Below are 17,113 nucleotides of genomic sequence, written 5' to 3'. Positions count from 1 at the left end.
GATTCTGTGATTTAATTATCCTGCTCTGTTTTTGCAAATTGCAGATTTGAAGTGTTAACCTACATTGTTTCGTAATGTTTTTATCCTGCAGTTTTTTGCTGATTGTAGAAGGCCGTATTATTACTGACATCAGCTACAACAAAGACTGTCCTAAATGGCTGGCAGAGACCCAAGTGAGATAGTTTGAGGAAGTAGGTTTCCAGTCAGTCTACAGTAGCTACCTGTCTGTTTATTGAATGTCAGATATAATGCCAGGAATTATTATGTTGCTGAAACAATAACAAGAAAGCACATTGTTTTAGGATGGAAATGAATGATTGGTGATGGTTCTGTTACAGTCTTAACGCCAGAGAAACAGGGATGAATTTGAAATTGAATCCAGTCAGGCCTGTGGCACATTACTCTGAGCACATTTGTCATGAAAGGGAGAGAAAATGTGGTGCACAACTTTCGATCAAACATTTAATAAGGCTCTGTAGACTTGCAACAAGAGCACTGAGATTTAAAGGGGCCGGATACGCAAAGATGACTGCATAACCCTGCCCAAAGTTAAAGCAGCCCAACCCTCACTCCCACAACAAGCATCTCTTGGGGTGCCATGGTCGTCAGTCATCAGTCTGTGCACTGAGTGAAAATGATCCATTAAGTGCAACTTGATGACAGGAAAGCTGAAATGATAAGAAAAATCCTTTCAGCTGTGAGAGGTCCACCCAGGGACTGGAGGGAATCAATTCGCCACAGCAGTTTTACTCCTTTTCTTCTGAAAACCGAGTCAGCTCTGTGTCAGGGAGGCTAACAGCAATATTTGACTGGCCTCTTTTAATGGAAAAATAGCTGCTCCAACTGCTGGCATGTAGTGTGGGGATAGGAAGCAGGGGGAAGGGATGAAGAAGAAGCATTTCAAGAAACTAGCTCTCTTACTGGGTGACTTCTGCCCAGGCCTTGTTCCACTCCATTGTCAGGCTATGCACTCTCTCTAATTACATCTTTAAAAGCGTATGGGCAGCGAGAGGCCAGCAGATTCCTCTCAACTGCACAGGGACACAACTGATGCATTATGGGTAAGCGGAAAACGCATCCAGTGGTTCCCAGACATAATGTATCAAGACGGGTTTCACACTTCTTGGGCCTTTGACTCAGTGCGTCATAAGGAATTCAAAGAAAGTGATTTTGTCGATGCTGGGCTCCAGTGTTTTGACACAAGCCTGTCAATGCAGATAACATCTCCTTTTTCTCTCTTTCACCCAGTTCTAACAGCTTGACTGTAATGATTCATCACTCAGTGGGATCTAATTAACAGCTCCAAAGTTTACCTTGGCACAGGGCGGTTTTGACAAAAGTACAGCACAACACCGACACAGGTCATAGATGGGAGTTGAGGGCTCACAGAGAGACTGCGCGAGCAGAACTAATTGTGGACCAAAGAGCTGTGGAGGCTCGGAGCCGGATTCCAATGCTGTTTTTTTCAGCCACCACGTTTGGCGAAAAACCGCGTTGCACGAGCGAAGCCCGTGCATACAGCACAGAGCAATGGCTGCAGACGATGAAGCCTTCTTTTCCGTGATTTCTGCATTGTCTGTCTAACATGCAGTTCCACCGACCACCCTGACAAATGGGCACTTAGTGGCTTGATGTGTAATTAGGTTGAATGGGACTAGACGGGGCTGGAGGAGCTGGGGGAGGGGTGCGCCGAATGTGCCTTGGAGATGTAGAGGACGCTGCCATCGCCTGTCATGCCACTAGCATTGACTCTAATGGAGCCACGTTGTGCTCACCTGGATGAGTTTGTTTCATCGCTCACTGTCAGCGCTCTTAATTGAATGGACCAGAAGCTGTAGAGGTGCCACTGCAATGGTGAAACAGCCCAGAGCTGCCCAGGTCTGAAGTGACACCTCCATATTGCACATCCCAAGAATGAGAATAGGCCTTGTGAAAATCATATTCTCTGTGGAAAATTGTTCTGTCACGTATCTGAACCAGCTGTGCTGTACTTTCACACATGTGCATTGTTCCGCCTCGCTTTTTGACACAGGGGCAGTACGTGTCAGGGTTTTATTTTTGCTGTATTTGCTGCTTTGCATCTAGAACTCAAGTGCAGAGGCAGTTCTTTCTGACAGCCTTTCACATGAATTGCCCTTTGTGGTTCTGCACTGCAGGTTCCTTGGGGTGCCCCCTGGAAGAGGAAGTTGTCCCCTCACGGGCCCTTTGCCCTTTGACCTCATTTACACAGATTACCACGGTCTACAGCAGATGAAGCAGCACATGGGCCTGTCGCTGAAGAAGTACAAGTAAGTGAGCCGCTTCATGTATGCCCTCCCTTTACCTCCTAGCAACAATGCAACTGTGTGCCATCTCATTTTTCAGTTTTCATCTACGAATGAATGCATTAGTGGACGTGAAAGCTAATCTCATGAAGAGCTTTCCCATTGGGGTTTATAGTGCTCTTCGAAGAGTCCAAGAAGGTGCCCTCAAGGGTGTGCGGGTGGGGGTGAGTGTGCTTGGGGGATGAAGGGTGAAAAGTTGTAGGTAGACATGGTAGAAATGACGTGATAGAAAACACGCAGGTGTACTTAGAGTTGTGATGCATATAACGTCTTTGTCAAAGCACTAATATTGTAATGGGAGTGTTCGTGCCACACCACAAGTGGTGGGGTATCGATTCAGCTGGAGCAGAGAGATGGGAGCGTACTCTCGCAGTCGCAGGCGACCAACCTCATATTGACATCTGATAACGGAGCGCACAGACGCCATGTATTTTTAAAACCCAATTATATTCCATGGAGAACAGCTGAGCAGGTCACAACTCTGTCTGTTCTATGGTCCTCTGAAGTAGAGCCCTCTGTGGTGTCTGCAGAAGTCAGCCTTATGATCTGTTTACGCTGCACAATGGAAAACGTATCTCCAGTTGTTCTTTTTCAGTGTGTGTGTGTGTGTGTGTGTGTGTGTGTGTGTGTGTGTGTGTATATATATACGCATGTATACATGTATATGGTGGCTGCTGGTAGTGTAGTGGTTTGAGCTTCTGCCTTTGTACCCAAAGGGTTAGGGTAAGTTAGAGTTAGGTTGTAGGTTTCAATCCCACCCCAGCTGTAGTACCCTTGAGGAAGATACTTACTCTCAATGGCTCGAGTGAAATTGCCCAGCTGTATAAATGAGTAAATAATTGTAGGTAGCTTGACATTATGAGTTCCTTCAGCAGGAACGAGTCAGCTGAATGAATAAACGCGTATATATCACAGGAGGGGTGCGGTGGCGCAGTGGGTTGGACCACAGTCCTGCTCTCGGGTGGGTCTGGGGTTCGAGTCCCGCTTGGGGTGCCTTGTGACGGACTGCCGTCCCGTCCTGGGTGTGTCCCCTCCCCCTCTGGCCTTACACCCTGTGTTGCCGGGTAGGCTCCGGTTCCCCGTGACCCCGTAAGGGACAAGCGGTTCTGAAAATGTGTGTGTGTGTGTGTGTGTATATATATCACAAACAGTGTGACGGGGTGTACAAATGTAAGCTGTTAATACTTCTAACACTTAATGTGATTGCTTACACCCCATTTCAACCATATCAGCAAAAATTTCCCCAAGTACATGCTGTAGCTCTACTGTCCTGTATTGTTCACTTTTCAGTGCAGTTTCAAATGAGTGACCTGTGGCACTACAAGACTGATGTATAAAAATAGTCTAATCTATGTTTATTCATTTAGTAGATGCTTTTCTCCAAAGCAACTTCCAATGAGCTCTATGTAGTGTTATCAGCCCACACCTTATTCACCAAGGTACTAGATACACAGCTCACAATGAGTCACTCATTCATACAGCAGTGAAACACACTCTTTCTGTCACTCGCATACACTGCGTACTGCAGATGGTTTTAGAAGCCTGATGTCCTCTTCCACCACCCAGGCGCTGTAAAGCAGCAGCTCTACTTACTGTGCCACTGCGCTTCCCAAGAAATCTAATCTGACCATCCTCACACAGGTTGACTTGTGAAAACAGGAGACATATTGGAAATAAAATACAGACGGGAATTTGCATGTCAGTTCTTTTTGTTCCCATTTGTGCTGCAGGGAAAAAATAAGGTAAAAATGAGGTTGGTGGAACCTATCTATGTAGACTTAGCCTTGCCTAGTTTGTCTTAACAGTCTTTGTTCCAATCAGAATATTTTGGAAAGTAACTTTTAGTAACTTTTTGTCACTTAATACAAAATGGCAAACTAATACATATTTTTATTGACGCAAGATGGTAATGTTTTACAGATTAATTAATGTTTTAATTAAAAACATAATGGAAAAACTCAATTAAAAAGAAAAAAAAATCTCCATGACAGGATCTTTCCCAAGTGCATTGCTTTTCTCTTCTAACGACAATGATTATTTTACAATACAGTGTGCGTTGGCTCCGCATTTGCATTTTTTATATGCATTTGCGATGTTACTTGCCATGTATGGCTTGCTTTCTTCACACCACTGATTAACAGACAGAGCATAGGTTAAATACATAAACTGTCTGTTTCGGCTTTGGACCCACCATCTCATCTGGTCATAAACCAGCTCCCCTGCTGATGTGCCATCAGTGCATATTTGATGTATTTAGTACTAGTGTTTCCCGGAATTCCCAGAGGTGAAGAGGAGAGAAGAACAATCACTGAAATGCCCTAAATTGCACCCAATCATGTGGCTGGACCATGCTGTTTATCAACATCAGTGTCTGCCAAGAGCTGAAGGCTGTTTAATTACTTCTGTTTTATGTGCAGACCCAGGTCTTGCCTCATTAATAATGTCTTTGCGTGGTGCGTTTTCGATACTTTTTCATTTCCGCACAAGGCAAGTGGCCTCTTAAAGATGCTGAGCAGCGAATGGTGGCCGGCCCTAAATCAGACCCATCCAGTAGGCAGAAGGGCAGCATTGATTCGCTTTCCATCTTGGCGAATTTACGGTGCGGGTGAAGCGCATGGATAGCCCCGCTCCGGCCCCCTTTCTTCCTGCAGCCTAACTTGTACTACGGTCCGGACGGGAATGTGAAGAAGACACCGGCACCGGCAACCCAAAGGCCAGACCCAGGATGATGGCTCACTTGGACTGTATCGCAGGACATGATTTATAGGGCTCCTGTCTGCTGAAGAACTTTTACAGAAAATATTCCCCGGGGAGCAATGAACTCAGCATTGGCCCACAGGCCCTGAGTGAATATTTAATGTAGAGCAGGCAGCATTCTGACTTCAGTAGGATTCTCCTGCTGTAACGTAAATCGGCGTATACTTTAAATTTGATTCCCCTCCCCACTCAGGGGAGGTCTTATCTCTTTGGAGGAAATCCAGCATAGCAAGTGCGGGGAAGCCTGAAGTAACATCTGTCATTAATGTTTTATACCTCCCCCTCTCCTCTGACTTGGGGCCCAGTCTTCGTTTAGCGTATCATGTCAGGTTAGATAAGCACGCTGTTTTTTGGACACGCAGCACAACCCTTCGTGCCGGTCGAAAATGCGCGATTCATTAATTCGACTTGCCATCTGCACATGTTGGATCAAGTGTCAGGAAATGCTCGTGTCACCTTGACTCACAGCCTTCTGAGCACCAGGAGAAGTATAACACATTTTTGAGCTTGTCAGCGGAGTTTAAGAGGATTATAGTAAATTGCGCTGTCACCGGAGATTTAAATACTCGCAAAAACCAGCAGCCTCTGAAAATCACCAACTTTTCGTCTCGGAGATCACGGATTTTGCTACAATTTGGCATAGAGTAATGATTTGACAGATATGTCAGCGCATTATCAACTGATGGTCAGAATAACTTCCCACTGTAGAAAAAAAAACACAGAAACTGCAGTGGCATCTGATGGACTGGTGTGAGAAAAGGCCAAAGGCAAAAAACCAGAGGACTTATATTAGCAGGACTTCCTGAACTTTTTCAGCTTGAGGTCCACAGGAGAATTTCTGGATTTTTCCAAAACCCAGTTTCACCATATAGGTACAGTATATGAGTGAATTGTGCTGCACTTGTAATACTTTGTGTGAATAATGCAAGAATCAAGACAGATGTGCAACCATGAAATAAATATATAGCACAAACTGTAATATTTGTAATAATTAGTAGGAGTCCATAATGAGTACACACATTTCTTCTGTTAGCCACATTCAAATGCAAATTCATCGTATTTTTTTCAAAAGCAACAGTAATTACCCATTTGCTCATACAAACAAGACCATTCCTTTCTCATGGGCAGTAGCTGTCCAAACACAGAATCAAACATCCAAACATCCTTCCTCTCACTAACAATAGTCATGCAAACACCGAATAACACACTTTCTTTTCACTAAGAACACACAACCAGTCAATTTAGCTGAGTGGATGCGATGTAATTAAGTGAATTATTTAGTCATACAGTTGGCCAGACTTAACGAGACACATTTCCAATACAACACTACTATCTGTTTTTCTCTTAATAGTTTAATTAAAACTAGTAAAATGAGGAACTGCCAAATTACTCTGTCACTCAAATGTGCTTCCTGAAAGTCGTTGTTTTTACCTGGGAAAACTCGGGACTTGCTATCATGCTCTCTTTCGAATTTGTTCCTTTTTAAACTTTTGTCACCCAAAATGTTTACACATAAAATGCGTTGCGGGAGGTCCTTGTTACTACTGAGGGTTCAGATGAAGCATAGAAAGCAATTCGTCTCCGAACTGACATGTCATAGAGAGTCGTATGGGTTGACGCTGGCCACAGCAGGGTCTGTTCTTATTGACTGCTTGAAAAAACTAAAATAAAAAGCTGTCAGAAACTGTGATGTCAAAACTTTAAGTAGGACGACTACAAATTCATTATACGTCATAGCTTTTCTCCTGCGGTTTATTACTCACAATGTACACGTCCACAGGCTGCTTTGAGTCGACTCGTAGCGTAAGAAGTAATACCGTTAAGCATTGGCTTCAATATCATTCCTGCTGATGTTGAAAAATAATCAAAACAAAAAAAATCAGTTGAGTAGGAGCACTCCTGAGAGTAAACTTTTGGAGAATATTTTTAAGTGTCACTTGGTGTCAACGTGCACCGTGTCTACAGAGGGAAAAGTGCCTTTCTGTGCTCACCGTCAGATCATCCCTTAGCTCTCTACCAAAGAGATCAGGCCCGAAAGAGACCAGACCCGAAGCTCTTCGGCGCTGGCATCTGCGGTCGCATAAGTTCTGCCTTTCTGACAGAGCACTCACATTTGCTACAGTCCAGCCTGTTCAGTGGAGGGCAGACACAGATGGTGGGCTCATGTGTGTTTGTGTGTTTCAGTTTGTTTGTGTGTGTGTCTAATTATGTAACTGCAGCATTGTGTGTGGCTGGGGTGTGATCACAGCAGATGGTATGCATTGCAACTGAAATGTGGAGACCTGCACACAAATCTTTGACTGTGCCACTTTTATTCATTTTTGTTCATTTTCTAATAAACATTCCAATCTGCCAAAGTGCCATGCTGCAACATTAAAACTTTCAATTACCAACTAAGTACTGTGTGGTCTCTAAACTTTAGCCACAGTGTGATGCATTAATATTTCCAGTTCAGCTCTATGACTAGCACTAGCAGTAGGCTTGCAGACACATCTATTTATTCCTTACTTTTTCAAAAGGTGAACAAATAATAGGTTAGATTCAGAAGAAACCATCACTGGAACATTCTGTCCTAGCTATTGCAGATGTAAAATGCTATTTATGCGCACAGTATGATGGAACACATTGTTTCAATGTGGGAAAATGTAACTACATTGAAATAATATAAAAGTATATAAAGTGTTATATACAGTATATAAGGTGACGTTTATGCATATTCACGCACTTTTCAGTTAATGTGCATTTCTGTACTTCTGTTCCTGTGCTCTCATCTTCTGTCAGATGTCACATCCGAGTGATTGACACCTTTGGCACTGAACCCGCTTATAACCACGAGGAATATGCCACTCTGCACGGCTACAGGACCAACTGGGGCTACTGGAATCTCAACTCCAGGCAGTTTATGACCATGTTCCGTGAGTATACAGAGCGGGGCGCAACCTTTCAGACTTTATCGTCTGGCGCCCCCCAACATTGAGTTCATTATACATACGTGTCAGGCCTTGGACTCTTCTTTTTTGTCCTGGGGTATGGGAGTTTTCAAGTTGTGCGCTTAGCAGGTCATGCAGCACAGGACAATTACAAGAAGACCACAACTGAGAACGTCAGCGCTGGGGTGCATCCGATTCTCATGCACCGGTGTGCAGAAGGTGTACCCCTCTCGCTCTCTGGAGTCGGCAGCCGTTGCGTGATCAGCGGCTGAGGAGGCGAGCCACGGCTGCGCAGCTGTCCGCTGCGATTTGTCACTCGCGCTCCGAAAGAAAAACCGAAGGCACACCACAGGAAAACAAATGGGCCTGTTGATGTGGCTTGGGTTCAGGCTTCTGTCGGAGGGGGCGGTGCGGGGTGCACAGCATATGAGATCCATCAGAGCACAGATGGTGAAGGCCCCCAGAGCGAGACAAAGACCCCATCGCCATGACGCCTGCCAGCCGGGGATGGAGCCGGGTTGGCAGCTGGCAGCAGTGTTGCCAGCTCTGGCACCCAAGACAACTCAGCTGTGTCCAGACAGAATGCTGAGGGGGCATGGGCAGCAGCACCCTGCTGCACCCAGATGCTTTTCCTCAAGATATGAGGAAAAGAGAGAAGTGGAAACATAGCCAGAGAAAAAGATGACAGGCACCGTGATTCTTTTATCAAAGCACGTTGTCCGTGTATACATTTCCGATTGACTTCGTGTCCATCAGTTCAGACCTCTGTGGTTTCTGCTCTTAACCGTTTCCTCTCTTTTGTCATGTTTTATTCAGCACAGTGCACTTCACTACATCCTGACATTCAGCATCAATATTAATACCATTATCGTGGCTACTGCTCATATAGGTGGTGCTGGTAATGGTTCTAATTTGGCCTCTTTATTGGGCCTTCCTCAAGCTCACACCCCGGACAACTCCTTCATGGGCTTTGTCTCAGAGGAGCTGAATGAGACAGAGAAGCTGAACATCCAGAGGAACAAAGTTGATGACATGGCTGTTGTGTATGGCAAGGAGGCGAGCATGTGGAAGGTAAGGGGCTGTAGTTCTTTTGTCACATTGTCTGTTATCACAGAGGAGGCTCTGGGATGTTGCCTTGATAGAACAAAACAAGGGGAAATAAAGCAGTTCCCAGGGTAAGGAGGTCACAATGCAGCACACACATCCCTTCATTGTAATACAGCATTCCTCCTTTTCAGAAATGAGATGTAAACTGTTCATCATGAGGTCATCCCTAGAGGAGCAGACGCACTGTCGAGTGATTGCATTTGCAAAATTGACTAAAGTGAGCAGTTACTCTTTTGATTTCAGAAAATTTCCCTTCCTTTATTCAGTGCAATCCACTCTGTATACACTCATGAAAGATTTTTAATGTGTATAGTGAGCTTTGTCAGAAAACTAAAGCTCAAAACTGTCACTTTGTTCCAACATCTTTGTTCCTGGAATCCATTCAAGCAGTTTTGGATGCAATGTAGCTTCAAGTTAGTGAAATGTGTTGCACAGCATTTAAACGCCATCTGGCTTTCCCTGTGAACAGTCACTGCTTTTAAAGTTGATATCTGTTGTTGTATTTGCACACGTTTGTAGGCAGCACAGTGTTTTGCCGTGGTTTTTGCACGTTCCTTCAGTCTCAGCTTGTCCCCCGTTTTCTGTTCTTTTTTCCTTCCTTGCACCACTGTGTTCCGGCCTAACCTGCGATCTTCAGCTCCAGGTATGCATCTCCTCACTAACTCGAGTGGTGAAATCCACCTGCGCATATATTGTTAAGATAAATTTAAACATTTGGGGCAGTGGTGATCTGTAGCCAATCTCAGAAGTTATAGGGAGTAAGACAGTGTGTGTGAGGCAAGTCCATCATGGTCCCCGATTTACGATGGGGTTACATTCCCCGAAACCCATCCTAAGTCGAAAATATTGTAACTCCAAAATGCATTTAAAACACTAATACACACCTCGGCGTGACAGACTGGGAGATGCGGATCGCTGCCGGTGCTCAGCATCATGAGAGAGTGTTGCTCCCCGTATTGCTTGCCTGGGAAAAAAAATCAAAATTCAAAGTATGGTTTCTACTAAATGTCTATTGTCAGCTTACCATCATAAAGTTGAAAAAATCACAAGTCGGACCATCGTGAATCAGGGACCACCTGTACTGTATAAATGCAATATAATATCGTTACAGGCAAATTAAGTTCATCTTAAAGTTTTGTTGTGCATGCAAGTGTAATGAGACAGTGTATTAACAAAACATTATTGTTTGCTTATTAATTGTTTGTACTGGAATTTATTTGGATAAAGTAACCACTGTGATTTTAGACTAATTTTCAACGGAGCACAGGCCAGGACAATTCACACATGACACACATAAACAGAACAATAAACACAATACATATGAAACAAATATGAGTGCATGACTATGATGAATAGTGCAAAGCTATTGCATGGTAGGTGACAGGTGTTGAGTACAAGTGGTTTGAATGTCAATGTTTTTTTTCTGAAGAACATTGCGGAGTGCTTGAACTGGAGGCATTATGATGTAGAACCTACTCTACCTAGATATTTACATATGAATTAAGCAGCATTTAAAACTAAATCTTGTGGCTTTTATTCCAATATAAATATGAAAACGTTCAGGAGATTAAAATGGAAGTTTTCGTTTACCTTGGCTTTTTCTGGGTTCATTGGAGTCTTCTACTGCGGTTTGTGGTTTGCATTTTAGATCAGCAGGCACGCCCAAACACTCGTAATTTCATGCTTGTGAGAAAACGCAGGCAGCGGCATTGTAAGCTTTTAGTAAGCACTGCCATTGATTTCCTGATTGTCAGCCTCAGGACGGTAATGGAAGCTGCTGTCTTCTGTCGACCTTGAGCTGCACAACTGCGGTGACGGCTGGTGAGGGTGTCTTTTAAAAGCCTGCCCCAGCAGATTAACAGCAATGCAGGGCGATGGAGCAATTTGGCACCTGCGCTGGCAAGGAAACAGAGTCTCAGTGAATCCTCTTATAATTAATGCCACAGATTTCACTCTCTCCAGGGTTCCCGCTGTGCTTCCTCTGCTCTCTCCCTCTTCTCGTTCACTCCCACCCCAAACCGAAGCTCAATTCCGATGAAGCTTCACTGTCACGAGCAGAATTTCTTGCTTTTTGGTAAAGCTAAACGTATGTGCATTAAGTAACGAATAAAGCAATAAAATAGCTAAATTAATAAAACAATAATAAATGTCATCAAATACTGAAAACATACTGTAACATGAAGAAAAATGAGCAAATCAGTAGGGAAAGTGTTTAAAAAAATTGCAAATTTCTGAACATTAGTTATAATAGATATAATTAGACATCTGTTGCAACCCACTGTGTTTCCCTTAGGCTATGACACGTACTAAGAGCCCGTCCACTGCAGAGGTGGCTCTCCTTTGCAGTGACCCCTTGTGCTGCACTGCTCCTGTTGCCTCAGATGTGCTACGTGAACTAGGCTTGTACAGTTCCCCTGAGGGAAGGCGAAGAAGCCCTGCAGGAGCCCTGCTTGGCAAACTCCTCCATCGTTACTCTCCTTTAATCAAAGTCACCCCCTTCCTCCGAAATCTGCTCATCCCTGCAATGACAGGGAGCCCCCCCTGCTGCAGCGTGTGGGAGGGGAAGAGAGGTGTATCTCCAGGATGAGCGCAGGAATGTGTGTTTAAAAAAAAAAAATCAAAGCACTTCTCTGCTGCTCACTCTCTCTGGATACACGCAGCAAACTTTAAAAGTCCCACAAATATACATCTGGTGGTGTGACCAGATGCATCTTTGTAACGTAACTAAATTTATTCTGTTCTCTTGTGTTCTTTTCGTTGTCTGACGATGAGGTTTTAAACCCCTTACACTGGTGATTTTTATATGTTGTTCCATGTGTGAGTATGGAAGACCCTTGGATATGGAGTTTGGATATGCAAGTTTGGTCACTTCACAGGCGACAATCTTTTCATATCTTAGAGTGTCCATTCTCCAACGAGAGTGTCCAACGCTTCATGTCTCTGCAAGTTGGTGCGAGTGTTATCATAAAGCACTGCAGCCATTAGAATTGATCGGTGTTGAAGAGAAGGGGCTTGGCTTATTAGCGTGTTAATTTATCCCTGTGATGAGAAGCTGCATCGTCACCCTGCCCGGGGTGAAGCCCCTGCTTGCCCTGCTTCTCCTGGGCGACATTTCTCTGCTTTAATTCTCTCTGTCTTCTGCACTTAGCGTAGGAGATAATCTTCTAATTGGCTCTGAAAATCCTCGCAGCGGAAGCTATCGATCCTACAGCCTCCAATTACAGCCACAGGCCACACAATGGAGTGAGAATAAGCTGCTTAACAGCACCAGGGTAGTCAATACTGAGACCTTGTTCATGTGTACAGTTTTTTTTTTCTTTTTGACATCCCTTGGGGCAGGGCTCCCAGTGTAAACTGCCAAGCTGTGTAGGCATTGGGGGAAGCAGTGGTCAAAACTGAAGGGGTCTGAAGCTGCTTCATTAACTGGCAGCGGCTACAGCTGCTTTCGACATAGTTTTGCCTGTTGAGTGGACATAATTGCCTCATGAGTGGCAGTGGTCAGAAGCCTTGTTGTCTCCCCAGGGCCAGAACTTTCATGCTTAACAGTTAGAACCATGTCTTACACTTCATGGATCACAATATTGAAAGTCCCATGGCTACCTAACTGTAATCCTCGTGGGTGTCAATGATGCAGACCTATGTTGGTTCCCTTGCCTCACAAACTTGCCAGCTGCAGTGATTTGCATTTGTTCATTTAGCCGACAGTTTTCTCCAAAGCACCTTACAATGTTAAACTATCTACGTATTTCATACAGCTCTGTAATTTTACTGGAGCAAATGCTGTACTTAAGGGTACTACGGCAGTAGGTGAGAGTTAAACTGGCAACCTTCAAATCTAAAGGCAGCAGCTCTAACTAGAGCTGAGATTCAAACCCCAGAGTTGGTTCCCCAGATTCATAAACCTCACAGGTAAGGAAGGTCAAAGCCATACTATTTAATTCCACAGTGAGGGAGGTGGTTAAGGACATTGGAATTGTAATATGAATTTTGCTGATTCCAGTCCCAGGAAGGGCCCAGCTGTTTAATCTTTGAGTATCATACGTAATTTCCATCATCCCAAAAATATCCATCTGTATGAAGTGGTCAAATTCTATGTTTCTGTGGTTAAAAGCATGAGCTAGACAACATAATAATAATGTTTCAGCACTGCTGCGGTGTACTATGAAAAGACATTATCAAGTAACTTGGCCTTGCCCACATGCCCAGCTTAGTTTCTACCTGTTGCCTCAAGATCTTTTTTGCTTTTTTCTTTTCTATAGATAAGTCCTCTTTTCTGCTTCTACCTTCATGCAGAGTAAAATAGAATTTCTAAGAGATGTTCACTTGCCTTGTTTACTGACAGCTGTGAGATTATCTGATGAACCTCAAAGGCACAGTAGGGAAATTAATTTTTTTGTATATCTGATTTACAGTCAGAATTTCACAGATGTAACTGCATATATGTTTCTTGTTTTATTGAGAGGTATTTCCTTTTTTATTCATTGACCTTTTCCTCAAAGGTCTTCCCAGATGCAGTTACCTGGTGTTCCAGCAGCATTAAAATACAAAGTAAAATGCATGCTGAATAGAGAAGTGCATTCCATTGCTTATACACCCCAAGTGTTCATCCGCCGCTGCCTTCGGAGCCTTGTTTTACCAGTCCCTCAGCTCCCCCCCACTGCAAGGTGGCTTCACTTTCAGAAGTTGGGTGTGGGTCTGGCAGGTGGGGGAGTACGCCTTGGGCTGTTCATAGCGCTCACTGTGAACTTTAAGGAGCTTTAGGAGATAGGAAACCTGGACCTGCTCATGGTTATATTCATGAGGTAAGACAGAGGGGCCACTTGCTTGATCTGTGCCCACCAGCCTGCAACATTCCCAGTAGCAAACCTGTCCCAACTTTGCAGCCATGGTGTTCTGATTGGATTATATTTCAGCAGCAACTCAATGATGTGAAACCCTTTAATGACCATAGCAGTGATCCAGAGTCCTATTTCACCATATGGTGTGTCTCTCTCTCCCTCTCCTCAGGGCAAAGAGAAGTTCCTGCAGATTCTGCACCGATACATGGAGATCCATGGTACAGTGTACTATGAGACGCAGCGACCCCCAGAAGTGCCTGCCTTTGTCAAGAACCATGGGCTGCTTCCCCAGCAGGAGCTGCAACAGCTGCTACGCAAGGCCAAGGTAAGGAAAGCCTCTTGGTCCTAGGGATCCACAACATGTCACTCTAGGGCAGCATGGCAACTGGAGCTCTTAACAAGTCATTTCCTTTTTCAAATTTCAACCAGCTCTTCATTGGATTTGGTTTCCCCTACGAAGGCCCCGCTCCCTTGGAAGCTATAGCCAATGGATGCATCTTCCTCCAGCCCAAATTCAACCCCCCGCACAGTTCGCTTAATCACGAGTTCTTCAGAGGAAAACCCACATCCAGAGAGGTGAATGCACTCTAGCTGAGGTCCATTCCTACAGCCTGGGAATTGTGTTAGACCTACAAATGCAAGTGTCTCTTTTCCTGAGGATATGTGAAAGCCCAAGTGCCAATAATCTTTGCCGACTCTCTGGCAGGTGTCATCCCAGCACCCCTACGCTGAACAGTACATCGGCCGGCCCCATGTTATGACTGTGGACTACAACAACTCCCAAGAGTTTGACTCAGCCATTAGAGAAATAATGAGGACCAAGGTAAACTTCCTTTCACTTTTCTAGACTTCTTTCATGTGATGTGTATATGAAAATGATGTATTTTCTCTTGTTATATGCTTAAAATTGCCTAACACTGTGGGACTGCCAATGAACCATCTTGCAATTAGGAAAGAGCATTAAAGCTCAGGGTTTCGCTTTTCTTCTGAGCAAAACCCTCAGGTAACCCTCACTGTCCCCACCCAAGCCAGAGGAAGGTCAGAGCACCAAGTTGTGAGGGCCCTGGCAAGTTGCCTGAGCATATGCCCATACTAAAATGGCCACCATCCCGACAACTAGCATTGTGTATTGACCACTCGGTCCTTTTCCATTCAGTGGAGGAGGGGATATGGTGATTAAGCATGCTAGCATACAGTCTGTTACTCCCCTCTTCCAACACATACTCGTGATCAATTGAACCTGAGCCATGTGGTCACGCCAAACTACCTGCCAGGTTGAGCACTGCTGCAAGCCAGAGCACAAGAAACAAATTAGCCAGTCTATGATGATGGCCTAGGATTGAAACATTAAGTTCAGAGGGGTTGGGTGGCCTGGCGAATCCTGGATTTTTTCAAAGCAGGAGGAGAGATGGGAGTTTTAACCGTTGCAAATTTTACTTAATCGGCAATGACAGCAAGAGGCAGCAGCCAGTCTGGAAAGCGAGTGTAGAGCTAATGAAAGGGAGAGCTAAGCTGGTGAGGTCGGGTGGGGAGATTAAATGCCTTTTTTCCGCTGCCTCCCTTCCGTTTCAATTATTCTGCGCGCCTTGCCATTCCCTTGGTCCGGTCATAAATCTACTTCCCAGGTTGCGTGCATGAGCAGGGAGGTGTGTGGGGGTTGCGGGAACCCCCAGTCTTTACATAATTAAAGGTGAATAAATTGAAGTGGGTGCCACTAGAGTGTCAGGAGTATGCTGAAGCAGGATGGTTTGAGGCATGCAATCCATGTTCAATGGTCTCAATGCAGCAAAACGAGGGCTTCGCATTCTATTGGAACCGAACATCTGGGAGAATGTATTTCTGCTTTCCCAGATCTGTTTGTCTAGTTTGACTTGCAACGATGTAGTGCTCAGATGGTTATTCTGAACAGTCACGCTTGAGCGACACCTATTTATGCTTCTTCCCTCTACCTGTGTCTGAATACAGAGACACACAACATGTAAACGCATGCATGTACAGACAAACAAGGATCCATGCAAAAACGTACACACGTGAAAGCACTGACACACCATGCAATCTGTGGGGTGCTCAGTACCAAGGCACAGCAGGTACTCAGCCATGCAGACAAAATCATTGTTGTCTTTCTGGTTCTTCTATCGTGTTCTCCTTTCTCCAGCTCCTCACCTCAGCTCTCCTTCTTCTGTTCATTATACGACACCGTTTCCAGGGAAACTTTTATTGCCATGGTAACATGTTTTTAAGATGTGCAGGAAGCAGGTGGTGTAGTGGTTAAGAAATTTGACTGCTGACACAAAGGTTTCGGGTCTCAATTGCAAAAATGCAACAGCTGTACCATTCAGGTACTTGAATTGCTTTCAAAATCCATTTGTGTAAGCAGGCATGACGTAAGCTAAGTCACTTTGGCTACAAGAATGTCCCCAGAAAATAAACAATGTATTATACATCACTCACCTTATGGTTTACTGATACTGCCTGTGAGACTCAAGTTTCAATCCAAGTAAGAATGACTTTAAATCCTTCCACATTTCACTTCTCCAAATGCATACTGATACAACCCTGGATTATTGTCTAAAGGATTTGTATTTCTAATATTAATTTTGTGGGGATTCCCTCTCTGACCAGGCAGATATTGTGGTCTGCAAACCAAAGCAGCTCCTGACAGACTGTTTTAAGACTTGTTGCCTCTTACTCACTAATATTTCTTTTTTATTCAATATTTTCAGCATTGGAAATTGTTTCTTAGACGATCAAAGAGCACTTAATAAGTAATTTACAGTTTCCATCCCAGTTTGGCTTCAGCTGACAATTCAATCTGTCCATGTAGACTGATTTTCTAAATGAAAAATTTTGTCTGTATCAGAGCCAAAGTGACTGGAGAGTAAATCAGCTCTTCATGTAACACTAAAGGCCTTACAGGTGGTGTAATTTGTGTCATTTACTGCAACATAATTTGAATTGGAATTTGTTTTCATTATTTTTTCCTTATGAAAATTCACCGAATATATAGATATATTTAGACATTCACATAAGTTTGCATTTAAAATTTTTCATTTGTATTTTCTTCCATATTCTCTAGGATCTCAGTGTACTTTAACAGTGAATACTATCACAAATCATCCGTTTTCAGATAACTGAGTTATGGAAAAAAGATTCTAAT

General features: G+C 44.0%; 1 protein-coding gene across 1 annotated transcript in view; it reads left to right on the top strand.

Moving 5' to 3' along the window:
• Positions 1 to 17,113, top strand: part of mgat5b (alpha-1,6-mannosylglycoprotein 6-beta-N-acetylglucosaminyltransferase B) — a 92,138-nt gene that overhangs the window by 69,790 nt on the left and 5,235 nt on the right. Inside the window, exons 10-16 of the mRNA XM_018761611.1 lie at positions 2,157 to 2,288; positions 7,863 to 7,996; positions 8,952 to 9,082; positions 9,756 to 9,761; positions 14,126 to 14,281; positions 14,386 to 14,532; positions 14,663 to 14,779. Coding sequence (XP_018617127.1) covers positions 2,157 to 2,288; positions 7,863 to 7,996; positions 8,952 to 9,082; positions 9,756 to 9,761; positions 14,126 to 14,281; positions 14,386 to 14,532; positions 14,663 to 14,779 — 823 coding nt within the window. The remainder of the gene's footprint in view (positions 1 to 2,156; positions 2,289 to 7,862; positions 7,997 to 8,951; positions 9,083 to 9,755; positions 9,762 to 14,125; positions 14,282 to 14,385; positions 14,533 to 14,662; positions 14,780 to 17,113) is intronic.

Source organism: Scleropages formosus, chromosome 20 (genome assembly GCF_900964775.1).
Source record: "Scleropages formosus chromosome 20, fSclFor1.1, whole genome shotgun sequence".
Taxonomy (NCBI): domain Eukaryota; kingdom Metazoa; phylum Chordata; class Actinopteri; order Osteoglossiformes; family Osteoglossidae; genus Scleropages; species Scleropages formosus.
Note: the sequence above shows the minus strand (reverse complement) of the source record. Positions and strands in the feature narration are given on the sequence as shown.